This window comes from Cetorhinus maximus, chromosome 12, assembly GCF_964194155.1.
Source record: "Cetorhinus maximus chromosome 12, sCetMax3.hap1.1, whole genome shotgun sequence".
Taxonomy (NCBI): domain Eukaryota; kingdom Metazoa; phylum Chordata; class Chondrichthyes; order Lamniformes; family Cetorhinidae; genus Cetorhinus; species Cetorhinus maximus.
The window spans coordinates 76,915,908-76,929,434 of NC_135890.1; the positions used below are offsets into that span (position 1 = coordinate 76,915,908).

Here is a 13,527-nt window from a genome sequence, read left to right on the forward strand (position 1 = left end):
ATACAGCTTAATAGTTCTGATAAATCCTACTAATAATTAACGCGTTACTAGCTGTAATAAACCTTGGTTAAAAATAAAAAAAATACTCACCAGCTACTCACTTCTTCCTTCTAAGTTGCTTGATTTTTTTATTGTTTTTAATCTTCCAGTTTTTGAGACTCCGTCCCCAAGCAGCAATACTCACCAGCTTAGGGTTTCCTGTGATGTCACACCCCGATTTCTGTTTCCTAACTTGGCTCTGACTCTCCACAGTAGCTGTGGATGGTCCCTCCGCTCTGCTCTCGGAACTCCCGCCACTTCTCGTGCTGTTTTTCTGGCCCCTCTACTCGCTCTTGAAAACGTAGTGCTAAGTACTGTATAACAGAACATCAAATGACACTAGTGCACAATTAGACAGAAACCAGGCAGTTTATTCAGCAGTAAAAATCAGGCAAACAGTAACCATGAAGGTACAATCTCTGTACATTATGCTTCTGAACTCTCTATAAACCCAATGTACAACACAGAATAAGTGAAGTAATCAGAACGCTATACACAATGGTGCACTTTATTGATCAGCGGGCACTGCCTGAAGGCATCATTCCTGTCCTGTGTGAACAGGATTGTGCATTCCAACACAACAAACTCTGGTAGCCAGTTTATCCTTCCACAAATATTGACCCATACCTTAAATATCAGTCTCAATTAACCAATCTCAGTTACTCAGTTAAGACAAATTTAAAATGAATGAACAAAATGGCACCTTTGGTAAACTGGTAGTTTACCAATAGATCATAAGTCTAATTTTAAAAAAACAGCACAGTTAGATGGGTGGAAATCCAGTCACCTACTTCTGTTGCAGAGAAGCAGAGAACCTTAAATAGTTATGAGTTACAAATATTAACAGGCATATCCAAGTACAAACTTTAGAAAGATGTCTGCTTGAAGAATTCTGGAATGACCATGAAGAACATTAGAATTTCTCAAAACCAGTTTGCCAACATACCAAACCTGAAGTCAGCCATACAAGAACCTGCCTTTTATCAACGAGCTGGGCCAACTTATGGCAAATAAAGAAAATTTGTCCCGTTAAGCAACTCTGTTTCTGCCAGATAACACATGGTTAAATGAAAGAACAATCACTTTCAAGTAAGAGCTTTCGATAAAATGCTGAATTTCTAATTTCTATGAATTAAAACTACCAAGAATATACAATTATAAAGCTACAAAATAAATGCACCTCAACTTGTGCAACTTGGTGCTGCATCAATCTAGTATCAAAATAAATACATTTTTGTTAAGCATCATGTTTCATATTTACAAATGAAGCTCACATATCCTGTTCACTTTCTTGGTCACTCAATCATCTACCTACCAGATTCTGTAAGCAATTATCATTCTACCAGGTTACTTCCTGCAGTGGAGCAGTGGAAAGAGCATGACAAGGAAGAATACAAAGATATTAGGAGAGAAGTTAACAAACAAATAAAGAAGGCAAAGAGGAGCTAATAAATTAAAGCAGGATAGTAAACTGTTCACCAGCCAAATAAAAAACACAATGGAAAGACAGGATGGGAATAGGGTCAGTAAGGGACGGGCAAGATAAATTCAGAGGCAGTGATACTGCATTGGCAGAAATATTAATTACTTTGCTTAAGTATTTAGAAGGGAGACAGATCAGGTGCCATGGCCACGGAAACAGAGATTAGAAATGATATAACTGCATTTAAAATAACAGGAAAAATATTAAACTAATCAAATTCAAAAAGGATAAAACCCTAGTCTGGACGGATTATATCTGTACATTTTAAAAGAATCTAACAAGATACTCAAGGCACTATTGCACATATTTAATAATTCATTGTAAAATGGTGTATTGCCAGAGGACTGGTTGACAACTAATGTTATACTTATATTTCAGAAGGGAGATAGAACATGTCCCAGGAACTATAGGCAATGGCTATAGACTATAGCTTAACATTAACCGAAAAATAATGAAATCCCTGCTAAAGAAGAAATTAGGAAAAAAAATCTAGAAACCAAAATATAATATTGAATAGTCACAATGGATTTCAAAAGAGCAAGTATTTCTCGACCAACCTCATTAAATCATTTGAAGCAACAGAGAATAGACAAAGGTAATGCAGAAGATGCAGCTTATCCAGCTTTCCAAATGGCTTTTGCTAAAGTGCCACATAATGGACTAATGAATGTCAGACCATGAGGAGTCAGGGCTCACACAGAAGAATGAATAGCTTGATGGTTTCATGACAGAAAGGAAAGCGCAGCAGTAAAGGATACTATTCCAAGTGGTAGATGGTAAAAAGTGGAGTCCCAGAAGAATCACTGCTGGGATCACTGTTGTTCACAATTTACATTAAATTTAAACTTCGGAATCAAACAATTTCTAAATCCGCTGACTGAATCAAATCTTTATGGGGTTGACGGGGATAGTCAATACTGAGCAGCACTAAGAAATTACAAAACAATAATAAATTTACAGCATGAGCATCTAATGGACAAGTGAATTTCACAGCTAAGTGTGAGGGTTTACATTCTGGAAAGACAAATGAGGTCACTTACTACTTGAAAATGTTAATCTAAATGGGGTACAGTAACTAAGGGATCTCAAAGTAGAAATACACAAATCACTGAAAGTGACAGCCCAGGTTAATAAGGCCATAGAAAAAGCAAAGAGGATTTATCACTAGAGGCAGAGAATAGAAAAGCAAAGTAGTAAAGCTAAATTTGTGTCAAACTTTGGTTAGGCCACATTTGCTGTAGTATATACGGTTCTGGTTACCATGTCAAATTTAATTTAGGATCTTGATCTTTGTAAACATTTTGGCATTTACACTTCCAGCACTTTAATGGCTGTAAACAGGGCTCTACTTGTTAATTCTGAAGCTAAACGAGGCAATTGTTAAAACAAAACTCCCAGGCATGAGGTTTGTGGGAGCCAGTCTCCTCATGGTTATTAGGGAGGTGTGTTGCTCATTTTCCAACTGGTTATACAGCAGCTAATCTTCAACTGGCCGCCATAATATTGTTTTCCTGCTCAATCTTCACCCTCCATGGTCCTGGGGTCTTGATCCTAATGCTCCAATACACCAGTACTTCTGGCCAGCAAACAGGTGACCAAATCCTGGGTTAATCCCAAAGTCATATTTTTTAAAAAGCTGTACTTGCTTTGAACCAAAAATCAGAATGAAGCAGGTTAGAATGCGCAAATGTTGAGAAAACGATCAGTCATGATCAAACTGAATGCCAGAACAGACTTAAGAGACTGAATGGCCCATTCTTCCTCTTTCTCCAGAAACATAAGATAAAACCAAAAAAATTTTTTAGACCCATTGGTTTGAAAGACCAGTAAAATCAGCTTTAGAATGAAAGTGATATGTTCATAGCACCTTACTGACAGGTCTGTAAACACCAGTATCTAGAAAGCTAAAACTTACTAAGAGAAAGAATCTCGGTGAGCTAGTCCTAGCCAATTAAATTAGGCTGCTATTTTCAACTGCTGGCACAAAATAAGGATATTCTTCAAGGACTGAGTGACATTCAGATTTCCCACAGCACTGCTGTCATAAGGAACAGGTGTCAAAAGAAACTGTGGTTTATCAAGACTAGCATGCACAAAAAGACTAACTGGATTACAGAACACCGATTTCTCATGAGTGCAAGGTTGTTTTTTTTGCATTTACTCCAATTTCTCCAAAAGATTCTCTTTAGATTTTTTCCATTTGTCAGAGACCATAGTGCAGGAAAACCAATCTTTATCATGAGTTCGCTATTAGCAAGTGACAGTTCAATCTTAAACATTCCCACTCAATGGTAAGAAGTCAACAAATATCTTTCATGCATATCCATACACTGTACAAATCTTGTGCACATCCCTTGGAATCCTTTTCTGAATTTCCTACCTCACCATGTATTATATAGAAACAATCAGCATATCAAGTGCATTATAAATTAGGGCACTTATTTCCCTCAAAGTTGCCCACAAGCACATCAGTTGTTTAAAAAAAAGCTGACATCGGAGGCTGTGAAGTTGATTACTTCACAGCTGAGATCAATTGACTGCAATAGGAACACACTTAGAAAAATAGAAAGGCTACCCCATTTGCAGTCACTACACAGACACTGTACAAGACTGCAGCAATGTTCAGAATTTGGTTTATGTGAGAACAGTGGGGGCATCAAAACTTTCAAAATGTCAATTTAAGAAGTTTTAAAACTTGAACAGAAAATACTCCACACCCTGCCATGGAGAATCTTTGCAAGTCAGATTGCTTTTACCCCACAAGTCTGTGTTGCAAGCTGTTTCTAAAGCTCCATGTCCTCTTCAGATGTGCTGGTTAGATTCATATCACCGCACATTAAGGATGAATCCAGTTTTAAGTTCTTGTTGTACACATCAGGGTCGCACTGTGGTTGCCTATGTTTGGAGTTTCTTTGCTCCGTTAAAGCTGCAAGTTTATCTGAAAGCGGCTCACATGGGGGTCTCCACAGAACAAGTTCCATGCATGGGCGATTCCTAAGGTGGTACAAAAAGGGCAAATTAGAATCCTCAAGGACAACTTACTTGGTTAAATCAAAGCAAACCAATAAAAGTCTGTATTGAATTTTCAAAGCGCATCTTCAATCACAGCCAGTTTATACTAGTCTGCTCACTCCTGGTGACAATATTTGCAGTTTACATCTGGAATTATTCCCCCGATGTAGAATTACAAGCATAAAAACTCACGTCTGCACATACCAAGATGGATTTTAAAAAAAAATTCATTTACGGGATGTGGGCATCGCTGGTAGGGCCAGCATTTATTGCCCATCCCTAAGTTGCCCTTGAGGTGGTGGTGAGCTGCCTTCTTAAACCGCTGCAGTCTATGTAATCTCGGTATACCCACAGTGCTGTTAGGAAAGGGGTTCCAGGATTTTGACCCAGTATCAGTGATGGAATGGTGATATATTTCCAAGCCAGGATGGTGAGTGACTTGGAGGGGAACATCCAGGTGGTGGTGTTCCCATGTATCTGCTGCCCTTGTCCTTCTAGATGGTGGTTGTCGGTTTGGAAGGTGCTGCCTAAGCAGCCTTGGTGAGTTTCTGCAGTGCGTCTTGTAGATGGTACACACTGCTGCTACTGTGTGTCGGTGGTGGAGGGAGTGAATGCTTGTAGAAGGGTGCCAATCAAGTGGGCTGCTTTGTCCTGGATGATGTCAAACTTCTTGACTGTTGTAGGAGCTGCACTCATCCAGGCAAGCAGAGAGTATTCCATCACACTCCTGACTGGCACCTTGTAAATGGTAGACAGGCTTTAGGGAGTCAGGAGGTGACTTGCTGCAGGATCCCTGGCCTCTGACCTGCTCTTGTAACCACAGTATTTATTTGGCTAGTCCAGTACAGTTTCTGGTCAATGGTAAACCCAGGATGTTGATAGTGGGGAATTCAGTGGCGGCGATAACATTGAATGTCAAAGGGCAAAGGTTAGATTCTCTCTTGTTTGAGATGGTCATTGCCTGGCACTGGTGTGCCGTGAAAGTTACTTGCCACTTGTCAGCCCAAGCCTGGATATTGTCCAGGTCTTGCTGCATTTGGACATGGACGGCTTCAGTATCTGAGGAGTTGCGAATGGTGCTGAACATTGTGCAATCATCAGCGAACATCCCTACTTCTGACCTTATGATGGAAGGAAGGTCATTGATGAAGCAGCTGAAGATGGTTGGCCCTAGGACACTACCCTAAGGAACTCCTGCAGTGAGGTCCTGGAACTGAGATAATTGACCCCCAACAACCACATTATCTTCCCTTGTGCTAGGTATGATTCCAACCAGCAGAGTTCTCCCCTGATTCCCATTGACTCCAGTTTTGCTAGGGCTCCATGATGCCACGCTCGGTCAAATGCTGCCTTGATATCAAGGGCAGTCACTCTCACCTCATCTCTGGAATTCAGCTCTTTTGTCCATGTTTGAACCAAGGGTGTAATGAGGTCAGAAGCTGAGTGACCCTGCTGCAACCCAAACTGAGCATCAATGAGCAGTTATTGCTAAGCAAGTGACGCTTGATAGCACTGTTGATGACCCCATCACTTTGCTGATGATCGAGAGTAGACTGATGAGGCGTCAATTGGCCGGGTTGGATTTGCCCTGCTTTTTGTGGACAGGACATACCAAGGCAATTATCCACATTGCCATGTAGATGCCTGCGTTGTAGCTGTACTGGAAAAACGTGGCTAGGGGCGAGGCACGTTTTGGACCACAAGTCTTCAGTACTATTGCCGGAATATTGTCAGGGCCCATAGCCTTTGCACAATCTAGTGCCTTCAGCCATTTCTTGATGTTATGGCACAGCCATGGTAAATACTGAGTGGTTCAAATCCCAAAGGGAAACTTGAAACAACTGCCACAACTTGTTATGCAATTGCTATGAATTGAGATGTGTGCCTTGAATTCAGTACGAATAAGACCACCAAGTCTTATACGTTTCTTACCAAACTAAATTGCACCTTTATTAATTGAAGAAATAATTTTAAATACATACATAGATCTACAAATTACTGCTATGATAAATTAAGCAGGGGATTTAGAAGTTAACTCCCAGTTACACTTTCGTTAAGGCAACAGTCAGACACAGATTTTAAAAGACCCAGGCAAGGTGTGGCACACAAAACCCTGAACCAGTCTAATTCAAAAGTGAGCTTTCTCAACTTCAGTTCTTTTGAAGACAGCAGCTTGAGGCATAAATGCTGAAGGCTATTTACACTTGTTAGATCTTAAAATGCCTACCTTTACACACAGCCTTTGCTCCTTTATACATATTTTCCCCATTGAATGAAAATTCCCATTCTTTCACTATGCCCTTGGACTTTACTTTTCTGATAATAAAAATCTCTCATAGGACTAAGTTTTACCACTAATCTTTGGGAAAAATAAACACTGTTTCTGAACTTAACTTGGCTAGGTGACACATTTCACTCCCTCTTTTGAAAACAATCTAGTCTGGTTAATTTAAAAATGAAAATGCCCTTTTACACCTTACATTCTAAACTCCCCCCATGTTTATATCAAAGCCTTCAGACCAGCTGCCTTTAATCCAGTTAAGCCCCACACACACACAGACACATATAGACACAGTTACCACTATTTTACAATAAATTCCAATAACATTATTATATCTTCCTGACACTTGATATCGCGTGGAGTGAATAGAATTGGCTGAAGACAGGCATCTGTGATGCTGGGGACCTCTAGAGAAGGCTGAGATGGATCATCCACTTGGCACTTCTGGCTGAAGATTGTTACGAATGCTTCAGCCTTATCTTTTGCACTGATTTGCTGGGCTCCTTCATCATTGAGGATGGGGATATTTGTGGAGCCTCCTCCTCCAGTGAGTTAATTATCCACCACAATTCACAACTGGATGTGCCAGGACTGCAGAGCTTAGATCTGGTCTGTTGGTTGTGGAATCGCTTAGCTCTGTCTATCACTTGCTGCTTATGCTGTTTGGCACACAAGTAGTCCTGTGTTGTAGCTTCACCAGGTTGACACCTCATTTTTAAGTATGCCTGGTGCTGCTTCTGGCACTCTTCATTGAGCCAGGGTTGATCCCCTGCCTTGGTGGTATTGGTAGAGTGGGGGGATATGCCAGGCCGCGAAGTTACAGATTGTGGTCGAGTACAATTCTGCTGCTGCTGATGGCCCACAGCACCTCATGGTTGCCCAATGTTAAGTCGCTAGATCTGTTCAAAATCTATCCCATTTAGCATGGTGGTGATGCCACACAACACAATGGAGGGCATCCTCAGTGTGAAGACGGGACTTCGCCCCCCACAAGAACTGTGCGATGGTCACTCATACTGATACTGTCATGGACAGATGCATCTGCAGCAGGCAGGTTGGTGAGGATGAGGTCAGGTATGTTTTTCACTCTTGTTGGTTCCCTCGCCACCTGCCACAGACCAGGTCTAGCAGCTATGTCCTTTAGGAGTCTGCCAGCTTGGTCTGTGGTGGTGCGACTGAGCCACTCTTGTTGATGGACAGTGAAGTCCCCCACCCAAGACTACATTCTGCACCCTTGCCACCCTCAGTGCTTCCTCCAAGTAGTGTTCAACATGGAGCGGTACTGATTCATCGGAGGAGGGGAGGGGGGGGGAGATGTGGTAATCAGCAGGATGTTCCTTGCCCATATTTGACCTGAAACTTCATGGGGGCCGGAATCAACGTTGAGGACTCCCAGGGCAACTCCCTCCTGATTGTATACCCCTGTGCCGCCACCTCTGCTGGATATGCACTGTCCCACCAGCAGGGATGGTGATGGTGGTGTCTGGGACATGATCTGCAAGGTATGATTCTGTGAGTAAGGCCATGTTGCTTGACTAGGCTGTGAGACAGCTCCCCCAAGAGGACTTTGAAGGGTTGACAGGTCTGGTTTTGCCGTTGTCGTTTCCAGTGCTGGTAGTCCGTCCAGTTTCATACAACTGATACAAGCTGAATGGCTTGCCAGGCCATTTCAGAGTCAACCACATTACTGCGGCCAGACCAGGTGAGGATGGCAAATTTCCTTCTCTAAAGGACATCAGTGAACCAGATGGGTTTTTACAACCATCGACAATGGTTTCATGGTCATCATTAGACTTTTTAATTCCAGATTTATTTTTTAATTTTTTAAAATCGAATTCAATAATTGCACCCGGGTCCATGCAGTATTACCCTGGGTCTCTGGATTACCAGTCCAATGGTACTACGCCACCGCCTCTGTTGGTCTCTACTGGCAGGAAAGAACCAGAACTGAAAAGGCAAACTTCAGTCTCACTCTCAGCTTCATTCACACAGTGAAGACCATGCCAACTAAATGAAATTCATTGCTGTACGAGCTTGACATCATAGTCACAACATTGTGAAGCATGCATTAAAACAAGCTGATGTCTGTACTGGGAACATAGCAAAGCAACAAGAAATTTCTATGTGATGAAACACACATATGGTGTGCTCAGAATTGCAATCAAACAATGCTTACCCGCTTTAGAGTTCAATCAATTCCATACCAGCATCACAAGAACATGGTGATGGTAGTGTGTTACAGTTAACTCAGGGAGTCTAAGTTTCTGTGGCAAAATGCACTTTTATATGCATGTTGTTGTCCGGAGTCATGGATAGTTATGGTAGAGGTTCCACCTTTCTTCCCATCACATGGCTAATCAAGAATCTCTCCCCTCTTACTGCATGCCATTGATGTGTTGCAAGGATTTGCAGGTTAATCTGTTTGATCGCATTATGAATGAACCTTCCTTAGCCATTAAGTCCAATGTTGGGACTCAAATTGGGGCTCCTGGATCAGAGGCAGGGACTCTATCTATTGTGCCACAAGACCTCCAAGAAAATACTACACAAGTACAAAAGGAAGCAATCTTGGTTTCTGCAATCTCTCATTTGTACGGCAAATATTTGATGAATCTCCTGTCCTTCTGCCTCTGTCATATACAACATGCTTAATTATACCAACTCCCCTTGGCGGGGGGTGGGGGGGAGAAATGGTCCCAAACCTCTTATTTTTCAATCTTGAGAGAGAGAAAAATGCAGAGCTGGTTTGTGAAAGCTTGTTTTGCTGCTTGCGAATTGTTCTGAAGCTAGAGTTCTTGTATAATATGTTAATAAGGGTATACCATTCTATATGAAGGACAATCTGCATTCACCCATGATCCCCACCAATAAAGAGCAGACCTCTTTAGAGATATAAAGATCCACATCATCAATGTCCCAGATGTTGAAAAGGACTGAAGCAAAAATAACCCTCAAGTTGCACACATGTCCTTGCATTTTCATAGGGGCACTGGATGAAGGCAGCAGCAGCAGGTCCCAACAACCACATTAAGATTAAAAATATAATAAATGTTGGTTCTGTGTTAAATCTTATCTTTCCCATTCCAGGCAATGTGCACACAAGCTGATCATCTGTAATGGGATATTGTGAAACACCAATCACATCAGTTAGCAAATCTGTTACCTCCCCTGCTCCACTCACCACATCCTTTCAGCAACCCTAAACTGAATAGGCACTTTTACAAAAATGTACAGGAAATAAAAAGGCTCACATAAATGGTTCTGGACAATCATTTTCTTTTGAAGCAGTTCAATGAAAGGAGGATGTGTTACACAAAACATTATCCTTAGTCAACTTATACTTGCCAAGGCAAGTTACTAAAATTCAACCACGTCTTCATTCTAGTTTGATTTTGCTTAGGTTTACCAAAAAGTGGTCATTCTGTTGTTCAGCGATAAAGAGGCTGAGAGCTCAGCCAGCCTTGTTCACTATTCTTAGGGAAGATACTAAAACGAGACTGGGAAAAATGTTTAAGAATGGCGTTTTCCAACTAATCATTATCATCTGATAATGGCACAAAAGGGTCTCATTCCACATTCAAATACAACATCCACGCAGATCAAAGTGTTTCTCAGTTATCTGGTGTTCTCTAATAAATTAAATAGGTCTTCCCTCCCAACCCTTAAATCCCAAAATAATTAATATTTAACCCTTAAAATGACTTTCTTCACAATTAGATGTCTTTCGGTAACCTGCGTTCAGTGAAGCATGGGTTACATCCAGAGTAAACCTTTGCTCCCAACTTCAATTCAGCCTCTTAAAAAGACAAGCCCCCAAGCCCTGCACACATTTCTGATCCTTACACTAGCCATCCTTTGGACTAGTTTTGTTCAGTGGAATGGTCAAGGCCAACTTCATTCAGGACTGTTACAGGGAGGGAGACCCTGCACAAGAGTAGAGTTCAGAGCCCTTGCTGCCACCCAGCCCCCCTTACACAAATAGTTAGGGTAGGGTAAAGCTGGCTTACAGTGGCTGTGCAGCATTCATTCGAAGAGAAATAGGGGAGAGAAGAGAGAAACAAATAGACATTCTCAACTATGCCTAATAGCCCACCCTCCAGAAAAATTAATGCTGTGCACTGGGGAAAAGTAGATCACACTTACAGGGATTCCATTATTCTACGAGGCAAAATTTCTTCCAGGCCAGGCCTCAATTCTTCTCTGAGCGAATCGGATAAGACTAGCACGGGCATGCCTGAAATCTCAATTCCATCAGCTTCTGGATCATCTCCCTCAATAAGCCTGAGGAGTGGAAAAATATTAAGATTATTCCAATGAAGAACAAAGTCTCACTGAATCCCTTCCAAGGTGGTGAGGGCTATAAATGCAATTATTAGCAACTTCATCCTGTCTACCTGCAACACAGCAGCAGCACCCACAACTTGCAGGAGAATGGAGATTGGAAATCCTATGACTTCATTTAGAAGTCCTACGGTATTAAACATTTGGAATTCAAACATAAATTTGGCCAAAACCTGTCTCATTCAGATCAGTAATTTGATGTCCCATCAGGCGCTGAGCTGAAATAATATAACTCAACGTTGAGAACAATACCTTTCTCAACTTTTAAAAGGCTCAGGGCTGTATATGCCACTTGCACAACATGTGTCCTATCATTCTGTCCTCTCACTTTCTGCAGCACCTAAATATTTGTTGGTTAATATATTGAAGCGGACAACACTCTGGCAGATCTGCAACATATCTACAGTCAGTTTTTTCCCAACTCCTAAGTGATGAAGTCAGCAAATTCTTTTGTGCCTCCAGGATCACCACCTTATTCCCCTCAGAAAATATATTTAACCACTTTATTTCACATTTTGCTTTCAAACCCTAATATCAACATTAACCATTTTACAAGAGTCAACTGCAAAAGATAAAAACTCCTTTGCATCAAGCACAGTCATCATATATAGCAGCTCACTGCATAATTATTTTCTTACTAGCATCAAATGTTCAAATATCAGTTGGTTCAGACTATGGTTCATTACCTTAATGGAACATACCACAGGGACCAACATTTCTATTTTTCTCTTTCCCCACCCAGCAAAATGGTCTAATTTTCCTTTCCTATTTGTTCTTGCCTCAGATCTTTACCCTGGTTATAGATTTTGGGAACGTTCCCGGGCAGGTTCATAGATCTCAAGCCAGGCTATTACTGATGCAATTTCCTTCATAGTGCAAGGAAGTCTGTTCACCAAATATCATTTCTAAATCTCCTTCTCAAATAACACGACCACTTCACAAAAGTACATTAAGTGCGGAGAGTAGGGAACATGCAGGCTCTGGCCATCAATAACCTCCCAAACCACTACTGATAACCAGCAGAATGCAGAAGTTAAGTTTAGCAGACTCCACCTACCGATTTTCAATCTCCTTCAGTCTCTGCAGTCCCTCTTCGCTTGGATCAGGTTTCATTTCGACATAGGTTGCTTCATTCTCGATCACCCTAAATTCCTGAGAGCTAGGTCCAATCTGCCAAGAAGTGGAGGCAACATCAGATACCCCATTTTCCTGGGGGTATGGAGTACAAGGCCAAGAGCTGCATGAAACATTTACCGAAGTCACCAGGCAGTCCAGCATCTTCTCAGTTAGACGCTTCTTTCGAGCAGGAGCACTGGGAGAGAGTTAGAGCAAGTATCAATAGGGTACGAACACACAACTGTCAACAGGATACCTTATTAACGAAGAACTCCATTTATTCCTAAAGAATATATTTGTTTTCCGCAGAGGAGTTGCAGGATTCTCAGTTAGCAACAGCGAGGCCAAAAGCTCACTTCCAAGCTGTGTAGTTTAGTACTGCAGCCAGGTAATGCCTTTACCACCCCTCCAAACACGTACAAAATTTCTGAGTTAACTAATCTCAACTAAGACAGCAGTTGGGGGAACTATAATTAGTGTCAGCTCATTAGGGCTAGGAAGGGGATGGAGGAATTTAAAATTCCAGCTAGGGTGTCTATTCTAGTCAACTGTGTGTACACCTGTATAAATGTTGGGTGAGAACATGACTAAACTGCACAATGAAGAGAAAGGGAGAAAAATCAGGGAAATATGAAAATGGGGGAGTGGGGCTTCCTTTGATTTGAAATTATCTACTTTTTTGCTTTGGGAGAATGAGGTGGGTCAAGTCGATCAGGTATCAGTTAGGGAACTGAAGAAGAGTCATATGGATTCGAAACATTAACTGTTTCTCTCTCCACAGATGCTGCTAGGCCTGCTGAGTTTTTCCAGCATTTTCTGCTTTTGTATCAGTCAGGGAACTTTTGGTTTAGGTTATCTATGGGAAAAGACAAAGATCAATCTAAAGTAAAAATACTAAATTGGAGGAGAGCCAATTTCAGGGAGGTGAGAACAGATCTGACACAGGTAAATTAGAAACTGTACAAAGCATTGGTAAGACCTCACCTTAGTGCTGTATACAGTTTTGGTCTCCTTATTTAAAGATGCACTGCACTGGAAGCAGTTCAGAGAAGGTTTACTAGGTTGATACCAGGGATGAAGGGGTTTACTTATGAGGAAAGATTGAACTGGTTAGGCCTACACTCACAGGAGTTTGGAAGAATGAAAGGAGATCTTATTGAAACATGTAAGATTCCGAGGGGGCTTGACAGGGTAGATGCTGAGAGATGCTCTCTTGGAGGAATCTAGCACTAGGGGGCAAAATTCCAAAATAAGG

The 13,527-nt window shown here is 41.5% G+C and overlaps 1 protein-coding gene across 1 annotated transcript in view; it reads right to left on the bottom strand.

The window, feature by feature from the left end:
- Positions 1 to 389: 389 nt before the first annotated feature.
- Positions 390 to 13,527, bottom strand: part of LOC144687600 (uncharacterized) — a 34,788-nt gene continuing 21,650 nt past the window's right edge. Inside the window, exons 4-6 of the mRNA XM_078553936.1 lie at positions 12,214 to 12,468; positions 10,959 to 11,096; positions 390 to 4,516 (exon numbers count right to left, since the gene is read on the bottom strand). Of these exons, the coding sequence (XP_078410062.1) occupies positions 4,306 to 4,516; positions 10,959 to 11,096; positions 12,214 to 12,468 (604 nt within the window). The 3' untranslated portion in view covers positions 390 to 4,305. The remainder of the gene's footprint in view (positions 4,517 to 10,958; positions 11,097 to 12,213; positions 12,469 to 13,527) is intronic.